At 35.5% G+C, this 15864-nt stretch overlaps 2 protein-coding genes across 2 annotated transcripts; both read left to right on the forward strand.

The window, feature by feature from the left end:
• Positions 1 to 515: 515 nt before the first annotated feature.
• LOC147388426 (putative GTP diphosphokinase RSH2, chloroplastic) lies at positions 516 to 6153 on the forward strand. Its single transcript, XM_086417868.1, has 6 exons — positions 516 to 1740; positions 1835 to 2020; positions 3338 to 3798; positions 4770 to 4928; positions 5010 to 5364; positions 5530 to 6153. Exons 1-6 carry the CDS (start codon positions 1006 to 1008, stop codon positions 5839 to 5841), a joined length of 2208 nt encoding a protein of 735 aa, XP_086273994.1. The 5' UTR covers positions 516 to 1005; the 3' UTR covers positions 5842 to 6153.
• Positions 6154 to 10901: 4748 nt separating this feature from the next.
• On the forward strand, positions 10902 to 15051 carry LOC147388427 (alpha/beta-Hydrolases superfamily protein). The gene is made up of 4 exons (XM_086419405.1): positions 10902 to 11652; positions 13957 to 14052; positions 14207 to 14274; positions 14692 to 15051. Exons 1-4 carry the CDS (start codon positions 11023 to 11025, stop codon positions 14807 to 14809), a joined length of 912 nt encoding a protein of 303 aa, XP_086275531.1. The 5' UTR covers positions 10902 to 11022; the 3' UTR covers positions 14810 to 15051.
• Positions 15052 to 15864: the final 813 nt, after the last annotated feature.

Below are 15864 nucleotides of genomic sequence, written 5' to 3' on the forward strand. Positions count from 1 at the left end.
ATACCCAAAATCCAATCCGTTTTGATCCTATAACTTTGGGTTTGGAATAGTGATTTAGATTTTAAGAAGGATCCGATTTGATAAGATTCCATTCTAACTATTGTAACGGATCTGTATCGATCATGTCCCGATTCGATAAAATATTAAAAAATATATTATATATTTATTTAAATATATGATGTTTATTTATATTTTGTACATCAAATTGATCCGAACTCTATTCAAGTATTATCGGATTGATACCTAATCGACATTGATTCAAGTATTATCGGATTGATACCTAATCGACATTGATTCGAACATGATCCATTGACAGCTCTAAGTAGACTCTAGGATTTGAAGATGAGGGTATTTATGTCATTTTATTTGTAAAGTAGAGTGAGTTCATGTCATTATTACGAATGCTGGATGGATTTGTCAAATATTCTCGAAGATCTGAAGAGTAGTACAAATTCCAAAATAAAGGATAGTTTTGTAATTTTACTTGTGATTTGTCTGGTAAATAAGGAAGACAGAGAAGAGCAGAGAAGAGAGGTTCAATTGCAAAGACAAAGAAAGAAAAAGCAACGAAAGCTGTCTCTTAAGGTTCGATCGCAGAGACAGAAAACAAAATGATAGCGAAATTCTTCTCTCAAGCTTTCTTGGACCTCTTTTGACCCTCTTTCTGACAATTAGGGTTAGGGTTTTTTCTATTCTTTCTTCAAAGCTTTTATCTTTCTCAGAAGTTAGGGTTTTGTTTTGTACCGCAACAAGATCCAATCTTTAGTTTTGATTTCTGTAAATCTGTAAATAGCTTATTAGGTTTCTTCCCTTTTTTCATTTCTCTGTAATTATATATATTTTGGGTATATTTGAAAATATTGTTGATTCGTTTGGGGTTCTTTGGCATTAAATTAGGGTTTTTAATTTTTTTTTCGAATTCTAGTGTTCATGAACACCTGATCTGTAATTCGATCTGCAAAGAACCTGTAAAAGAGGAACAATTGTGAATTTGAAGTGTCGGCCATGCCAGTTCAATTGATGGCGATCTACGCGAGCCCACCCAGTAGCGTCTGCTCGACTCCTCATCCTTGCCAGATCAATTCTCACGCGTCGTCTACCGACTTCGAATTGAACCCTCGTCCTCCGTCGTCTTCATCGTCCTCATCTGCATCGTCGTCTCAAAAACCAATAATTGGCGGTCTTTCATGCTTGTTCTCTTCTCCATCAGTAAAGCACGCTTCGTCATCGAGCTTCACTGGTGGGGGCGATGAGTTGGGATCTCTCTGGCATGATAGAGGCGAGGAATTGAGTAGCTCCTTCGGCTACTCTTCGCACAAAGGTAGAGACCAAAGCCCTGTGTCGGTTTTCCAAGGACCTGTTTCTTGCAGTAGTGTTGGTTCTTCAAGAAGCCCACCCATGAGAATACCCTATGAGCGAAACAGGGATTTATCGAGTTCTTTTAGGGTTGGCGGAGATCGGTTGTTTAATGGTTTCGTACGAAATTCTCTGGGTTCTTGTCTTGACTATGATTCGCCAAGTTTTCCGATGCCAGGTTCTGGGATTGATGTAGATTCATCCATTAGAGACACAGCTCTTGTTGATGAATTTACCTTTGAGATGGAAGATAAGTTAATGGAGACGAATTGCGAGCAGAATGCCAAAGAATTGCTTTTGGGTGCCCAATTGAGGCATAAAATCTTCTATGAAGAATTCGTTGTTAAAGCGTTTTATGAAGCTGAGAAAGCTCATAGAGGGCAGGTATAATTCTAGTTTTGATTGGTGAAATTATCGATGTGGGAATTCTGGTTTGTTGGTTTGAGAAGTTTTTATTATTATTTTGCTTTTGTTGTAGATGCGGGTGAGTGGGGATATGTATCTGCACCATTGTGTGGAAACAGCGGTTTTGCTCGCAAACATTGGTGCTAATTCTACAGTAGTCGCGGCAGGTCTGCTGCATGACACACTTGACGATTCTTTTACGAGTTGTGATTATATTGGCAGAACGTTTGGGTCTGGAGTTGCGGATTTAGTTGAAGGGGTATGTGTGTTTGCATCTACTTGATACCATTATTTTATATTGTACGGCTGTTTTTGTTAATGTTGCACAGTTTTAAATCCAGCTTGATAGAGAGCTTGTTTTCTCTATGAAAAAAAGATATTGGTATTCAATTGTTTGCCTCACAACTGTTATTGGGATGAATAGGTAGATAACTTGTATGAACATGGAGCTTTTGTACTGGACCGATCTGCTATGAACAAAGTATCATTCTATTCTTTCTAATTTAAGAGTGGACCACCAACAAATATATGCCCTGAAAGTTCCTTACTATTAATAGTCGCTACAGCACTCCTCCTTGAGCGGACACACCCCCACCACACACACTCACACTCACACATAGACCCACACACAATTTTGTGTTAAGATCTTTATGACTTTTTCATCGGTTGATTAAGATGATCTGTGATGTCTTCTTGACAGAAGGCATCTTTTGTTTCATAGATGCCACTTTCATGTCTACGCTTTAGCTGTTCGTGGATTTGGTGAAGAGTTTACGGTGCATTAGTTGGGGAAGTGCTTGCACTATTGCATACATGACAACAACATATAGTGGATTTTCTTATAATTTAGGACATATGAATGAATTGAAGAGTTCTAATTTTTCTCATATTTTCAATTTTTTTATTATTATTATATCACAGGGTATTCCCATACCCTTTGGGATGGGACCAGTCCCCGTGTGCGACAATAGGGACTATTCGAAGTTCCAACCCAACGGAAGAAGAGGAGAAGAATGATGTTAGTTTGGGCCAAACCTACCTTGTTGTGCGCTATCATTTACAAAATTTATTGAGTCTTTACACCTTGATCCCAGAATATTCCTCCTCGGGTATTCTGAAGATCCCTTAGTTTAAGATTTTATAGAAAACTCAATATTTTTCTTCCCTGCTTCAGGTATCCTTAAATAAGCTTGTATAGTGTCAGCCTTTCGGATGGGTGCATGAATAAAATTTTTCTTGCCATTTTCCCTCCTATTTCAGTATTTCTACATTCAGAATAAATAGAAACAACGAACATTGCATACCTAGTAGGGTGTTTTGATATCAAGAGGTATTTGAAGTTGTGCTACTAGAAACACCTAGTGAGAATCAAGGCTTATAGTGATGGGTAGGGCTATTGATTATTTCAGATGAGGGTGGCTTTTGAGAAGGAAATTGCAGGTCTCTCAAACCTAGAAACTAGTTTTTAAAGGGTTAGATATGACAGACCTTTAAGTTTGACAGTATTATTTTGGATAGTGGTTTTGACCACATGGTTCAAGGGTTTAAGTTTCAATAATGTCTGATATTTATGTAGGTATCAAAGCTAAGCCAGTTGAGCAAGCTTGCTCGCGAGAACAATACTGCAGACAAAACTGTTGAGGCAGATCGCATGCACACCATGTTCCTTGCAATGGCAGATGCCAGAGCTGTTCTCATAAAACTGGCAGACCGACTGCATAACATGCTGACACTCGAGGCTTTGCCATTGGCCAAGCAGCAGAGATTTGCAAAGGAAACTTTGGAGATATTTGCTCCCTTGGCTAATCGTCTTGGAATTTATAGTTGGAAGGAACAGCTAGAAAACCTTTGCTTCAAGCACCTCAACCCAGTGTTGCACGAAGAACTTTCCTCCAGGCTTGTGAAGTGCTTTGACGAGGCAATGATCACTTCTGCTGTAGAGAAATTGGAGGGAGTTCTCAAGGATGGATCAATTTCTTATCATGTCCTATCTGGACGGCACAAGAGCTTGTACAGCATTTACTGCAAAATGTTAAAGTATGCCACATCTTCCCTTCAGTGTGAATGTTGATACTTCTTTTTGACTAATACAATGTCATTGATGACATGTTTCTAAGTAATGTATCTATCACCCATAAAGTTTGGCAATTAATATTAATTGCAAGCTTATGACCTTTTTATTGATGTGTTTGACATGAATGAAAGAAACCTTTTAAAAGTATGATATAAATATCTTTACCATAGTTGTCAAAAGCGGGGCCTAGGCGCCGAAGCGGCCGCCTAGCCTACTTGGGTGCCCAATGCTTAAAGCAGGATTTTTAAACAAAATCTTTTTCTCTTTAGTCTTTTAAAAAAGACCATGGTCTAGGATGTCTTATTAGATTTTTTAAAACAGAGGGATGTCTAAAATATTCACCAAAACTTTGAGGGCTTTATAAAAAAATCTTTTTAGTATTTATACTTCTAAGACTTCTCAAAGTTGAAAGCTAGGGCTCACTTTCAAGTGGAGGAGGGAGACGACGATGATGATGGTGGTGACAATCCCCCCCAGTCAATTGGAGGGATGAGAACATTGTTGACTTCAGATTAGAAGATTTTTGTTAAGTTAGTTGATATCTATGAAAACAAAACTGAAGATACTCTATTTACATGTTTTTCTTAATCGTTATCTTGATGGATTTTAAATTGCAAATGGTAGGTTGACTTGTTGGATTATGGGTTTTAATTGATTATTGACTTGCAAGTTTGCTAATTAGTTGATGTTACCTTGGCAATTGCACATTTGTCACTATTTTTTTCCTATTTCTTATTTTTTTTGCATTATTTTTAATAAATCTAAAAAAAAAAAGAGAATTTTTTTTGTCTCCTAGGCCCCATCTAGACCCCAAGGGGGTCTACTGTCTAGGCCCCGCTTAGTGCTTTTAACAACCTTGGTCTTTACTTGTTTACAATAAAATATAATGTAATTTATTTCATAATTAGGGAGATGATAGTTGACAATTTTGCAGAAAGAAGCTAACGATGGATGAAATTCATGACATCCATGGCCTACGATTGATAGTTGAGAATGAGGAAGACTGTTATGCAGCACTGAGAATTGTCCATCATCTATGGCCTGAAGTACCTGGAAAGTTCAAGGACTACATAACCCATCCCAAATTCAACGGGTATGTCATGTACAACCTTCAGGATGAATGATGGTGCTTGCCATGTCCTCTCTTCCTCTGACTCTTGAGCTCTATGAACAGGTACCAATCGCTTCACACAGTGGTGATGGGAGAAGACATGGTTCCATTGGAAGTGCAGATACGAACAAAGAAGATGCATTCACAGGCTGAATTTGGATTTGCCGCTCACTGGAGATACAAGGAAGGTGACTGTAAGCACTCCTCCTTTGTGCTTCAGATGGTGGAGTGGGCTCGTTGGATACTCACTTGGCACTGCGAGATAATGGGCAAAGACCATTGCTTATCCCTTGGTAATGCTGATTTCATTAGGCCTCCCTGCCCGTTCCCTTCACATTCAGACGATTGCCCCTACTTGTACACACCTCAGTGTGACCAAGATGGGCCTGTTTTCATCATCATGATGGAGAACGAGAAGGTGTGTGCTGTCTTTCTTTTCTTTCACATGCTCCCATTATCTGTATCTTTTCTGGTCTTGTACAAGGACATTTTGTTCATAATTGGCACCTGTCACTGTGATTTATTCATTTGACTAATAATAATTCAAATCTAAAGAAGTGAGCATCCATGGGTGGTGTTGCAGATGTCTGTGCAGGAGTTTCCAGCGAGTTCAACTGTGATGGATCTGCTGGAAAGAGCTGGGCGTGGGAACTTGAGAGGTGGGTCCCCTTACAAGTTCCCAGTGAAGGAAGATTTGAGGCCAAGGTTGAACCACGAGCCGGTGAATGACCTTAAACGTAAGCTAAAGATGGGTGACGTGGTGGAGCTGACTCCGACAATACCCGACAAGTCCTTGACGGAGTACAGGGAGGAGATTCAGCGGATGTACGACCGTGGCCTGACTGTGCCCAGCAGCAGCGGGGTTGCTAGTAGGGGGGCTGGCTCGAGAAGTTAATCCCGTCCCTATCCATATTATTCATCATCTATCCTTCTCTAGATGTCTTAGGAAAGTATTATTAGGTAATTGTTTCCTGTATCTGTATGTATATATTTAAAAATGGATGTTCTACACAGAATGACAATTATCATCTTCTTGGGGGTGTGAAAAAGGTACGACCAACTGGAATCGAAAGGGTCAGGAGGCGACTTATTTTCCCCTCTTCGTCGGTCCATCCATCCAAGTAAGCCCTGTCGTCTGTAATTCATTCATAAATGTAACTGTTTACTGTTTTAGTGTCTATAGTCCAAAACTGCTTAACTTGATTTATAGGATGGGTTATGATTCTGGAAAAAGATCCTAAGGACTTCAAAAAGTATTGATGCATAACCCCACAGGTTGGATGGAACCTGACACTGGAGGGGTATAAGTGATGTAAAATTTCTAGAATAAGGGACTAGTTGATTAAATTGTCAAATCAACAAATTAATTGCCAAACAACAGGATAATAATTTTACCATTAAACCTCAACATTTAGCTACTAAAACCTTCAAATCTCAAGATTAAGATATATATATATATATATTTTTAATGAATAAATTTGTTGAAGAATCGGCTAATCTTTTGAACTTGGTTAGGTTAATGTCATCACATGAGCACCTCTGAGCTTCGTAATGTGAAGTCGATAATTTTGGTAGTGAAATCTATAGGGCAATACCGAGTGTTCGATTGCCAATTTGGTAATCCATGTTACATGACATTTTCTATGAATGGAACACAACAGTGTACAACTTGATCTACACTTTAGGATCCAATTTGACTGATGAGTCGTGGTTTTCTGATTTGGAAAATTTTCACTCTGTACTCGATTGATGTGGCAAGGGATCATAATCATAAATCTTTTTCTTCGGGATAGGAAAGGATTACCTGAGTGAAAATTTTCAAGTAAAAACTTTTTACCTTTGATTTTAAGGGTATCCTATGAATTAATCCCTCTTTGCATTCATTCTTCTTCATTTACAGTATATTGTCTTTTTCGTAAAAAATTTCAGAACTCAACATTAGTAATCGGGCTGAAATCTTATCGGAAAATTCTCTATGTTTCAAAAATATGAAAAATATTGGTAAATCCTTAATGGTAAATCCCTGAAATGAGATAGAATGTTAGTATTTGGTGATTATAAAGTCAATGAATACAATTCATTTATTTATTTAATTTTTGTTTTTTCTTTATATAAAAAAATTGAATGTAAACACCACGTATGGATGCAATCTAATGTTGTATATTTACTTCATCATTAATCTGCGTAAGATGTACACTATTGACATGGGATTTACAATGTGAGATGTGAGCCTTGACATAACTTTAAGCATGTAAGATGTCCATTCTTGACACAAGGATCTTTGCCATTAGCCCATTAGTCTCAAATATTAGCAAGTAAATCTCAAATTGAAAGAAATTACTTATTATCATGAATGATTTATACAAGACTTTGATGATTATCTTCATTGTGAATGAAATTTGACAATTTTTATGCTCAAAAGAAGAATCTGTGAGCAGAAACATTAAGATTCTCACATTTTTTTGTTGTAAATTTGTTCAATTAAATGTGTAGATATTTTTATAAAAAAAACAATGGATCGGTTTTTGATCGTGTAGAGGGTTTTGAAAATCTATAAAAACACGATAGATTTGATTCTAATCGAAATCGTTGGATTCAATGGAGTTAGAAGCACAAAAATCATCGGAATTATTTCAAATAAGAAGATGCCAGCAGTTCCCGCTTGTAATTTTAAAAGTAAATGGAGGAGCCCTAAATTTTTTTCTCATTTTTAGAGATGTCTTAAAGAGTATTTTGACGTGTCAATATTTTCCAATTGATTAAAGGCACGGAGGGGGGGGGGGGGGGGTACCAACCCATTGTTGACAATTTGACTACCGAACTAAAAGTCAATATCAAACCACAACTCAAGATCCCATATAGTATTCCGTGGTTCCAATTGAAACAGTAACTTCGGTTGGCTGGCATTAAGGTCATTTGTACAACAATTTAGTAGCATCTACACAAGTGTCACTCTGTCAAGTTAGGTAGAGATGAGAAAAGGACTTCAAATTTCATACATCAACTTTTACTTATGGCACGCCAGTGATGGATGCAAAATATGTATGACGGATCAAGGGACATATGAAAAAACATATGTAAAAATAATATAACATTAATAAATTTTCAAAATATGGGTTAGAAGTTTTGGATTGAACTGATTTTTTGTGAGAAAGATCTCTATGATGGGAAGTTCATCTGAAAAAAAAATAAAAAATCAGTCCAATCTAAAATTTCTAACCCCATTAAAAGTGATTTAGAATGTGCATCGTTGATTTTTTACTAATTTTTATCAATAATTTATAAATCACTTTTGATGGATTTAGAAATTTCAAATTGAGTTAATTTTTTGTGAGGATTATCTTCTCATCATAGTGACCATCCTCGTAAGAAATCAGTTCAATCCAAAACTTCTAACCCATATTTTGAAAAACCTTTGTTATTATATATATAGCCCATGAACTACCCCCTATATATGTATGTCAGGGTCAGTTTGCGCACACCAAATAATCCCTCCTTCCCAAACAAGACTTTTGACCTTACGGTCTGTGATCATAAATATTAGCAATCAGAGAGACTCGAACTTGAGATCACAGGGATAACTAACCTCTTAACCCCGAAGTGCTACCACTCGGCCATCCATCGATGGTTGCAAAATAAAACTTTAATTTTAAGTTGCCACCCTACATTTATTTGAGTATTAAATATCAACACATGCATTATGTCCTCTCGCTTTCCAATTCAAAGAAGCCTTCTCTTGCACATGAAACACCAACATCATATTTAATTTCATTATTTTGAAGTGTTAAAATTAAATATTGGTGTGGCATTATAATCTCTATGAGAAGTCCGTCCTTAATCGTCCTCCATGACACATGGCTTTCAGATATCAAATGGAGTAAAGGGCAAACTTGTCAATATTCATACAAAGAAGACTGATCGTTATTATATATTATTAAAAAGAGAGTTTGGTGGTGGTGGAGGAGAGCAGTGGGTCATCCACACAAAGGAACCAACCCAACAATCCCACACGGCTAATTTACTTCCACAAGAATCTATTTGAAATAGAAAACACCTCTCACCTCTCACCTCTCACCTCCTTAACTAATTTGTCCCTCCTTAACTAATATTTAATTGCTGAGAAACGCTACCCAAAAATATTAATTTAATACCCACCCATGGGTTCCTAAATGGTAAGCGCGAGCACATGAAGTGTGGGTTAGGCACACATCACGGTTCGATTCCCCTTTTGAGTTTTCTCATAATTTAAATTAGGGACCATAACGATGGGTTGATGTGATAGTCCTCCCTGGGATAAGTTCTGGTGCGCACAAATTGATCCGAACACTCGGCTAGTAAAAAAAAAATAATTTAATAATTTTTTTAATTTTTTAATTTTTCGAGAATAATTCAGATTAATAATCCAAAGGTCTTGTTTACATGTGACCAAAAAGCAAACCTTAAACTGCAATAAATACACTTTGGAAATTGGATTTTGTGTTGAAAATGACCTTGATTTTTTTCCCCCGATCAAAATACACTCAAAATCCAATTTTCAAAGTGTATTTATTACAATTTAACGTGTGTGCCCTACGCTAACAAAATTGATAATCAAATGACTTATTTGTAATTTAAAATAAGAAAATGTTGAAATGACACAAACGAGATACAAAGGTGAAAAAAATGATGTGGTTGCGTGCACATAACTGTAGATGCTTTTTAGTTGTATCTTGCAGAAAAACATCTACGGTAATGTGCACGACACCACACATTTTTGTCACCCTTGTGTCATTCTAGCATGACTCTTTAAAATATTAATTAAAGATTTTTTTTTTCTTTTTGAAAAATGCTAAGGTAGCATTGAAATTGACATTGTTTCACACGTTATTGACAGGTGTGAAAATCATTTATAGTTATGTGCACACTAATGTGTGAAACAATGTCAATTTCAATGTTAACTGTCTTATATATATAGATTAAATAGTAAAAACAAGATTTTTTATTTATTTTGAAAACTAAACAACGTAATTTTAAGATCATGGGTTATGATTTTATGTTATTTTGACTAAATTAACCATGATTATAATAAGTTTAAATATAAGTGAAGGGAATTTATGATCACTCAAATTTTATTTATTTATTTATTTTTTGTGTCAAACCACTTCTACTCGGTCTTCTCTTTTTATAATAGAGGTCTTGTTAATATGTGCACCTTGGAAATAAGCTTCTCGGGTTATTTTGGTAAAAAATGATTTCTTTTAGGGTACCTTAAAATAAAATTCAATTTTGAGATGTATTTATTGCATCATAATGTGTTCTCTTAGGGCACATGTTAACAAAATCCAATATAAATTTCTCCATCACATCAAAAGTCATTTGTAGACTTTGAATTCCATGGCTGTGCCTTATGAGATCATATGACTCCACATCTTAATAAAGGTCCTCTGTATTTATCAGGTCCAAACAAAATCATCTTTGATTGATAATTTATTAAAATCCTCTTTGAAAATGTCCTAAATTTACGGTCTCAACTCCCAATCATGAAAGCATGATTATTATATCTGTTTTTGGTGGGTCCGCTCTTGTGAGGAGATCATAAGTATTATTACATGTCAAAGTCTGACCCAACAATACATTGACCTTTGAATTAGATTACCATGACTAACTTAGTTAAGCTCCCAATCATACTAAGGCTTGTGGGCCCATGTGAAACTCCTCTAGAATTCATCTTATTTAAAAAAATAAATAGACAATGACCTTTTAATTAGTTATGTTATCTTGGAATCCGTTTTATTGGGAAATATTAAGGAACATATTTCCATCTCAACCGTTCGTTTGATCGAGAACCAAAATACAGAGATTATAAACGGACCAGTGACCACCGTTCGATGAATCCCACCTGGCCAAATGGTAATCTCGTAATTTCTTTCAAAATCAGTGGCAAATGAAGACAGACTCGCCTTAAATACAAACCGTCCGAAAAAATTAAACAGGACAAACCAAAATCACTCAAAAACCGAAAACCGGTTCGTCTCTCGGCTTCTGAATCAAAACCTCTCCATCTATCTCTCATGGCGGATTGTCTCCACCAATAAGAATGGGAGTCTCCTGTCTCAGCTTGATATCCTTCTATGGAGGTTACCTTAACCGTATTTTCACCTCCGCTGGACTCATCTCTAGATCCATCGACATCGATACCGAAACCACTATCCACTTTTGGAGCCCAAACCCTAGTATTCCATCCAACGGAAAACCATCATTGATCCTAATTCACGGTTTCGGTCCAATCTCAATCTGGCAATGGTGTCCACAAGTCAAAGCTCTCTCTCCTTACTTCAATCTCTACATCCCAGATCTCATCTTCTTCGGAGAATCCACCACCAAATCTTCGGAAAGATCGGAGGTTTTTCAAGCGGTTTCGGTTGGAAAACTTCTTGAGCAGTTAGGGGTAAAGCGGTATTCAGTTATGGGAACGAGTTATGGTGGTTTTGTCTCATATCATATGGGAAAGATGTGGCCAGAGAGGGTTGAGAAGGTGATTATAGCTAGCTCTGCCGTTAATATGAAACGGAAAGATAACGGAGAGTTGATAGAGAGGGCGAATGTGGAGAATATAGAAGATTTGATGTTGCCGAAGACGGTGGAGCAGCTACGGAATTTGTTTCGGCTCGCGGTGTTCAAAAAGCCGTCCATCTTGCCTGGTTTTTTGCTCAAGGACTTTCTCAACGTAAGTATTTTCATGAGTAGTTCTAATCTGGACTTTACGAATCTCGAGGTACTTTTGACGGTGAATGAGGCTTAATTCTAAGATTTCAGACTCTTATTATTAGATACAATTTAAAAAATGGGAAAATTCTAAGGAGACTTTGTTTTTCACTTCGTTGATGTGATAGTCATAGATGCATTTCCTCGAGATACAAGTTAAAGCATATACGGTTATGTCATATGTGAGCACCTCCACGTACTATCACGTCAGCGTAGTGTTAAACGCAGTGTCCAACGAATTCCATTAAGTATTTTTTATTTTAATTTTTTAAGAGAGCTTCTATTGCCACACCAACTTTACTAACGTCACTCCGAGATGTTTGCTGATCCTTGCAAATTTTTTTAGAACGTTTGCAACTTATGTCTAATCTCCGAGTTTGTTGTTGAATTTAATTCCTAAAACATGCAATTTGAGTGAATTTCTCACTTTTATATTTGATAAATGAATTCGTTGGGTATATTTTCGAATGTAGATATTAAGGCTGTGTTTGGATTAAGAGAAATAAAGAAAAGAGAAAGGAATTTGAGAGAAAAAAAATATGAATTTTCTTTCTCACCAAAAATGGAGAGAAACTCTTTTAAAATATTTTATAATGCCAAATGTATTCCTAAATCTCTTTTAAGATATTTTAAAATTTAAGAGTTGTCCCAAGTTCTCTTCTGTCAATCCAAATATGATAGAGAGAAATTGAGTTTCTCTTCTTTTTTCTACATTCAAGCACAACCTAAAAGTGATTGTAGGTTATAAAAATGATGAATTTATGATTTGGGAATTAAAATGAACAGTGTACCAGTCTCGGAATATCTTCATATTCAGTGCGTGAAATGGAGATTCACTCTTAATTCTCTGGTGATTTACATATGAATGGGGGTGGTGTAAGTAAAAGTTAGTGTGGCAATATAATCTTTTGTTTTTAATTCACCGGTGGATTAAAAAAAAAAAAAAAAATCTAAAATGAGTTGGTTTGACAATGTTAGTCAAACTGTGAATTAAGAAAAAGTTTGACTACATTGCTGTCCACCTTTCGTATTGAGAGAATCAACAAATTTCCTTATCTGTGTTTTTACTTTTCTAACCTCAGCTAGATCTGCGGACCAACCACCTTACCAGATACCAACCAAACAAATATCAATTATGATGAACTAGAAGAGTTCGATTAAAAAATCAAGAAAATTTTGGTTTAAAATTATATGTTTATATTTTTTTTTCTTACCAAATCTATTATCTTCAACCTCCTTAAATGAGTATAGCTTACGCACAATATAATAGTGGGCCAAAGCATGGTTTTAAAACTTGTTTTCTTGGATGAATTTTCTGATTTGTTTGAGTCATCTAGTTCAACAATGAGAAAAATGAATTGTGATTTTATATTTTTATATATTGTCTGATACATTTGACTTGTCTATCCATCTTGGTGGTGGACAATACTAAGATATATTGAATGAGTCGTCCTGATCTAGGACTGGATTTAAAACCATGGGCCAAAGTCGATATTGGTTTGGTTTTATTACCTCCTAACCCGACCATTCTCCTTTTACGAGTTCAAAATTGAAGTCTCAAATCTTGCTATTTTCTTTTTTCTTTTTTTTTTCTAAATAATGATTTTTAGATGTAAGCGGATCCTCTGTTGCACACGGTTCTTGTAGCACAGATCCAATGGATGAGATAAAGCTCTCTTGAAAAAACAACTAACATTCCAGCTTCTTGTGATCATGATTTAGATCTAATTAAAAAGTATAAAAATAATAATAAAAAAAACAATTTTTCCTCGAGATCCATGTCTTTAAAAATGAACGGTTACTGAAGATCCAATATTTTAAGTGTGGGATCTAAGTATATGGCTGATGTGGTGCTCTTTCAATCATTGGATCTGTGCTACAGCCAGGAACCATGTGTTATAGAGGATCCGCTTCCATTTTAGACACCCCCCTCTGACATACTCTCTCGTACACTCCTAACTTGGCTTGTGCTAGAACCACATATATATTTTTTCCTTAGGATACACAACTGCACAATTATGTATCCCGAGGAAAATCTATGGTTCTAGCCCATGTCACGTTGGGGAGTGTATGTCAGAGGGGGTGTCAGAAATTCACGAGTCTTTTGTTTTTTGTTGGTCTGGGTGTAATTAGCGGGCCTAGTCGACAGCCCTGCTTGGCTTCCTATGGTGGCTTTCCCTTCCATATATCAACTTTATTAAGTTAACTAATTGATATGTTCTTAACCAACATATTCAACAAGATGGTCATTGTTATGTGGTTGCAGAATTTGTACTCTGAGAACAGGGAGGAAAAGAAGGAACTTCTCGGTGGATTAACCCTTGGCCGTGATGACACAGTACAGCTTTCTCCTCTTCAACAGGTATAATGTGTTTCATCACCCCCCACATCACACATGGTTCGCGATCTAATGGTCCTGATTGATGCATAAGTGGGCCATGCTACGGTGTGGGGGCAATTACTTACAATTTCTTTTTCTTGTTTTGAAATGTGCTGTTGTTGCCTTTATTTTGCAGGAAGTCTTGGTAGTGTGGGGAGAGCACGACCAAATATTTCCCTTGAAGAAGGCTATGGAGCTCAAGGAGTACGTATATTAATAACACCCATTTTTTTTCACTCAACCTAGGACATGAAATGATCAATTCAAACCCAACCCAAGTTGGTTTGGTTCATTTCTCATTAATACTAGATAATTTAATAACGATAAGGACTTATATAAAAATAAGTGCTATGTAAAAAATTATAAAATTCATAATTATTTATCCTTAAAAATGTATTTCAAACCTTAAATATATGAAATTATAAGCAAATTAAAGAAAAAAATTGTCGATGATTAACTAAAGTTTGAAATGTGAAATGTAAATGAGAAAAATATAAAAACAAAGATATAAGATAATATTTTTATATTATAATCATATTAACTTCAAGTCCTATTGAAGTCTTGGGTGGAATCCCTTAATCGAGTGTTGTTGCTTTACATTTTTGATGATTTTAATCTCAGGATTGTTGGAGATAAGGTTAAACTTGAAGTTATAGAGAGCACATCACATGTTCCTCAAGTTGAAGAGCCAAAGAAGTTCAACGACATCGTCCTAAAATTCTTGTCTGGGTCTTCCTGACTCTTAACTCGTATTTAATTCGAAATCTTAATGAGTTATGAGTTTCATCTGCTCATCTGGTTGTATAATTTATTAGTCTTCATTATGAGCAATTTTAGTTTTAATAAACACATTGATATGCAATTAAAATTTTGGTTTTACCTAAATTAATAGGTAAATTGTATTTTAATTTTAAAAACAAGCAAAGGTCCTTCTACACTAACACCACAATTCTATTATGATAATTAATTGATCACTTTCAATGTTACAAATCCCTTACCATTTACTATGGTGGACTGTTGGGGTAACGAGGAAGTTTTCCACAAGTGGCATAAAATTGTGGTGTTAGTGCACCACCTTTATGCACAGTGCACCCACTTTCATCTATACAACCCACCCCAAAATGTGATTTAAGTCTCTGAATGGAGGGATGTCAAGTTTTGGGGATAATTTTTTTTTGAATTATTAATAAAAGTTATTTATTTTAAAAAAGTAATATGTAATTTATTAAAAATAGGTGGATAAGTAGAAAAATAATAGTGAAAAGTACAAAAATTGGGAAAATACTTTTTTAGAAAAATATATAAAAAACAGTATATATTCGATTTCATATTTATTTATTTTTATCAAAGTGGGTAAGAGGACATAAAACTAAGTGTTGATACCATTTGTCAAAATATCATCCACATAAAGTATCGACGCAATAACTTTACATTTTTCATACTGTTAAATGTATTTTTACTAATGATAGTGGTCGTTTTTAGTTATTTATTTCATAATGATAGGTTAGAGTATTCATCATAAGATTTATTTATTTTTAAATTTATTTGGAATCCCACACCATGTAGATGCCTATGTGATCAAGAGAGTGAAAAGGAGACAAATATCCATTTCTTGGAAAACAGATTTCTTTGAAAAATGAAGAATGAGTTTTTTAAGAAGTGCCAATTTGAGAATGCATTTTGGGAATCAACATTCAAATAAGTTTATCTTACCTTCCTTAATACCTATTAAATGGTTTTTATCATCAATGAGTGTGGGTTTGTTTTTCTTTATTTAAAACTTTAAGTGTGGAT

The sequence above is a fragment of the Akebia trifoliata genome, chromosome 12 (assembly GCF_017979445.1).
Source record: "Akebia trifoliata isolate Shusen 1 chromosome 12, ASM1797944v1, whole genome shotgun sequence".
Classification (NCBI taxonomy): Eukaryota; Viridiplantae; Streptophyta; class Magnoliopsida; order Ranunculales; family Lardizabalaceae; genus Akebia; species Akebia trifoliata.

Bases quoted from the DNA above. Each gene is read 5' to 3' on its own strand.
- LOC147388426 (XM_086417868.1), top strand. From the start codon at position 1,006: ATGCCAGTTCAATTGATGGCGATCTACGCGAGCCCACCCAGTAGCGTC. The intron at 3,799-4,769 runs GTATGCCACATC...ACAATTTTGCAG, and splicing joins ATTTACTGCAAAATGTTAAA to AAAGAAGCTAACGATGGATG. The intron at 5,365-5,529 runs GTGTGTGCTGTC...GTGGTGTTGCAG, and splicing joins TCATGATGGAGAACGAGAAG to ATGTCTGTGCAGGAGTTTCC.
- LOC147388427 (XM_086419405.1), top strand. From the start codon at position 11,023: ATGGGAGTCTCCTGTCTCAGCTTGATATCCTTCTATGGAGGTTACCTT. The intron at 11,653-13,956 runs GTAAGTATTTTC...ATGTGGTTGCAG, and splicing joins TGCTCAAGGACTTTCTCAAC to AATTTGTACTCTGAGAACAG. The intron at 14,053-14,206 runs GTATAATGTGTT...TTTATTTTGCAG, and splicing joins AGCTTTCTCCTCTTCAACAG to GAAGTCTTGGTAGTGTGGGG.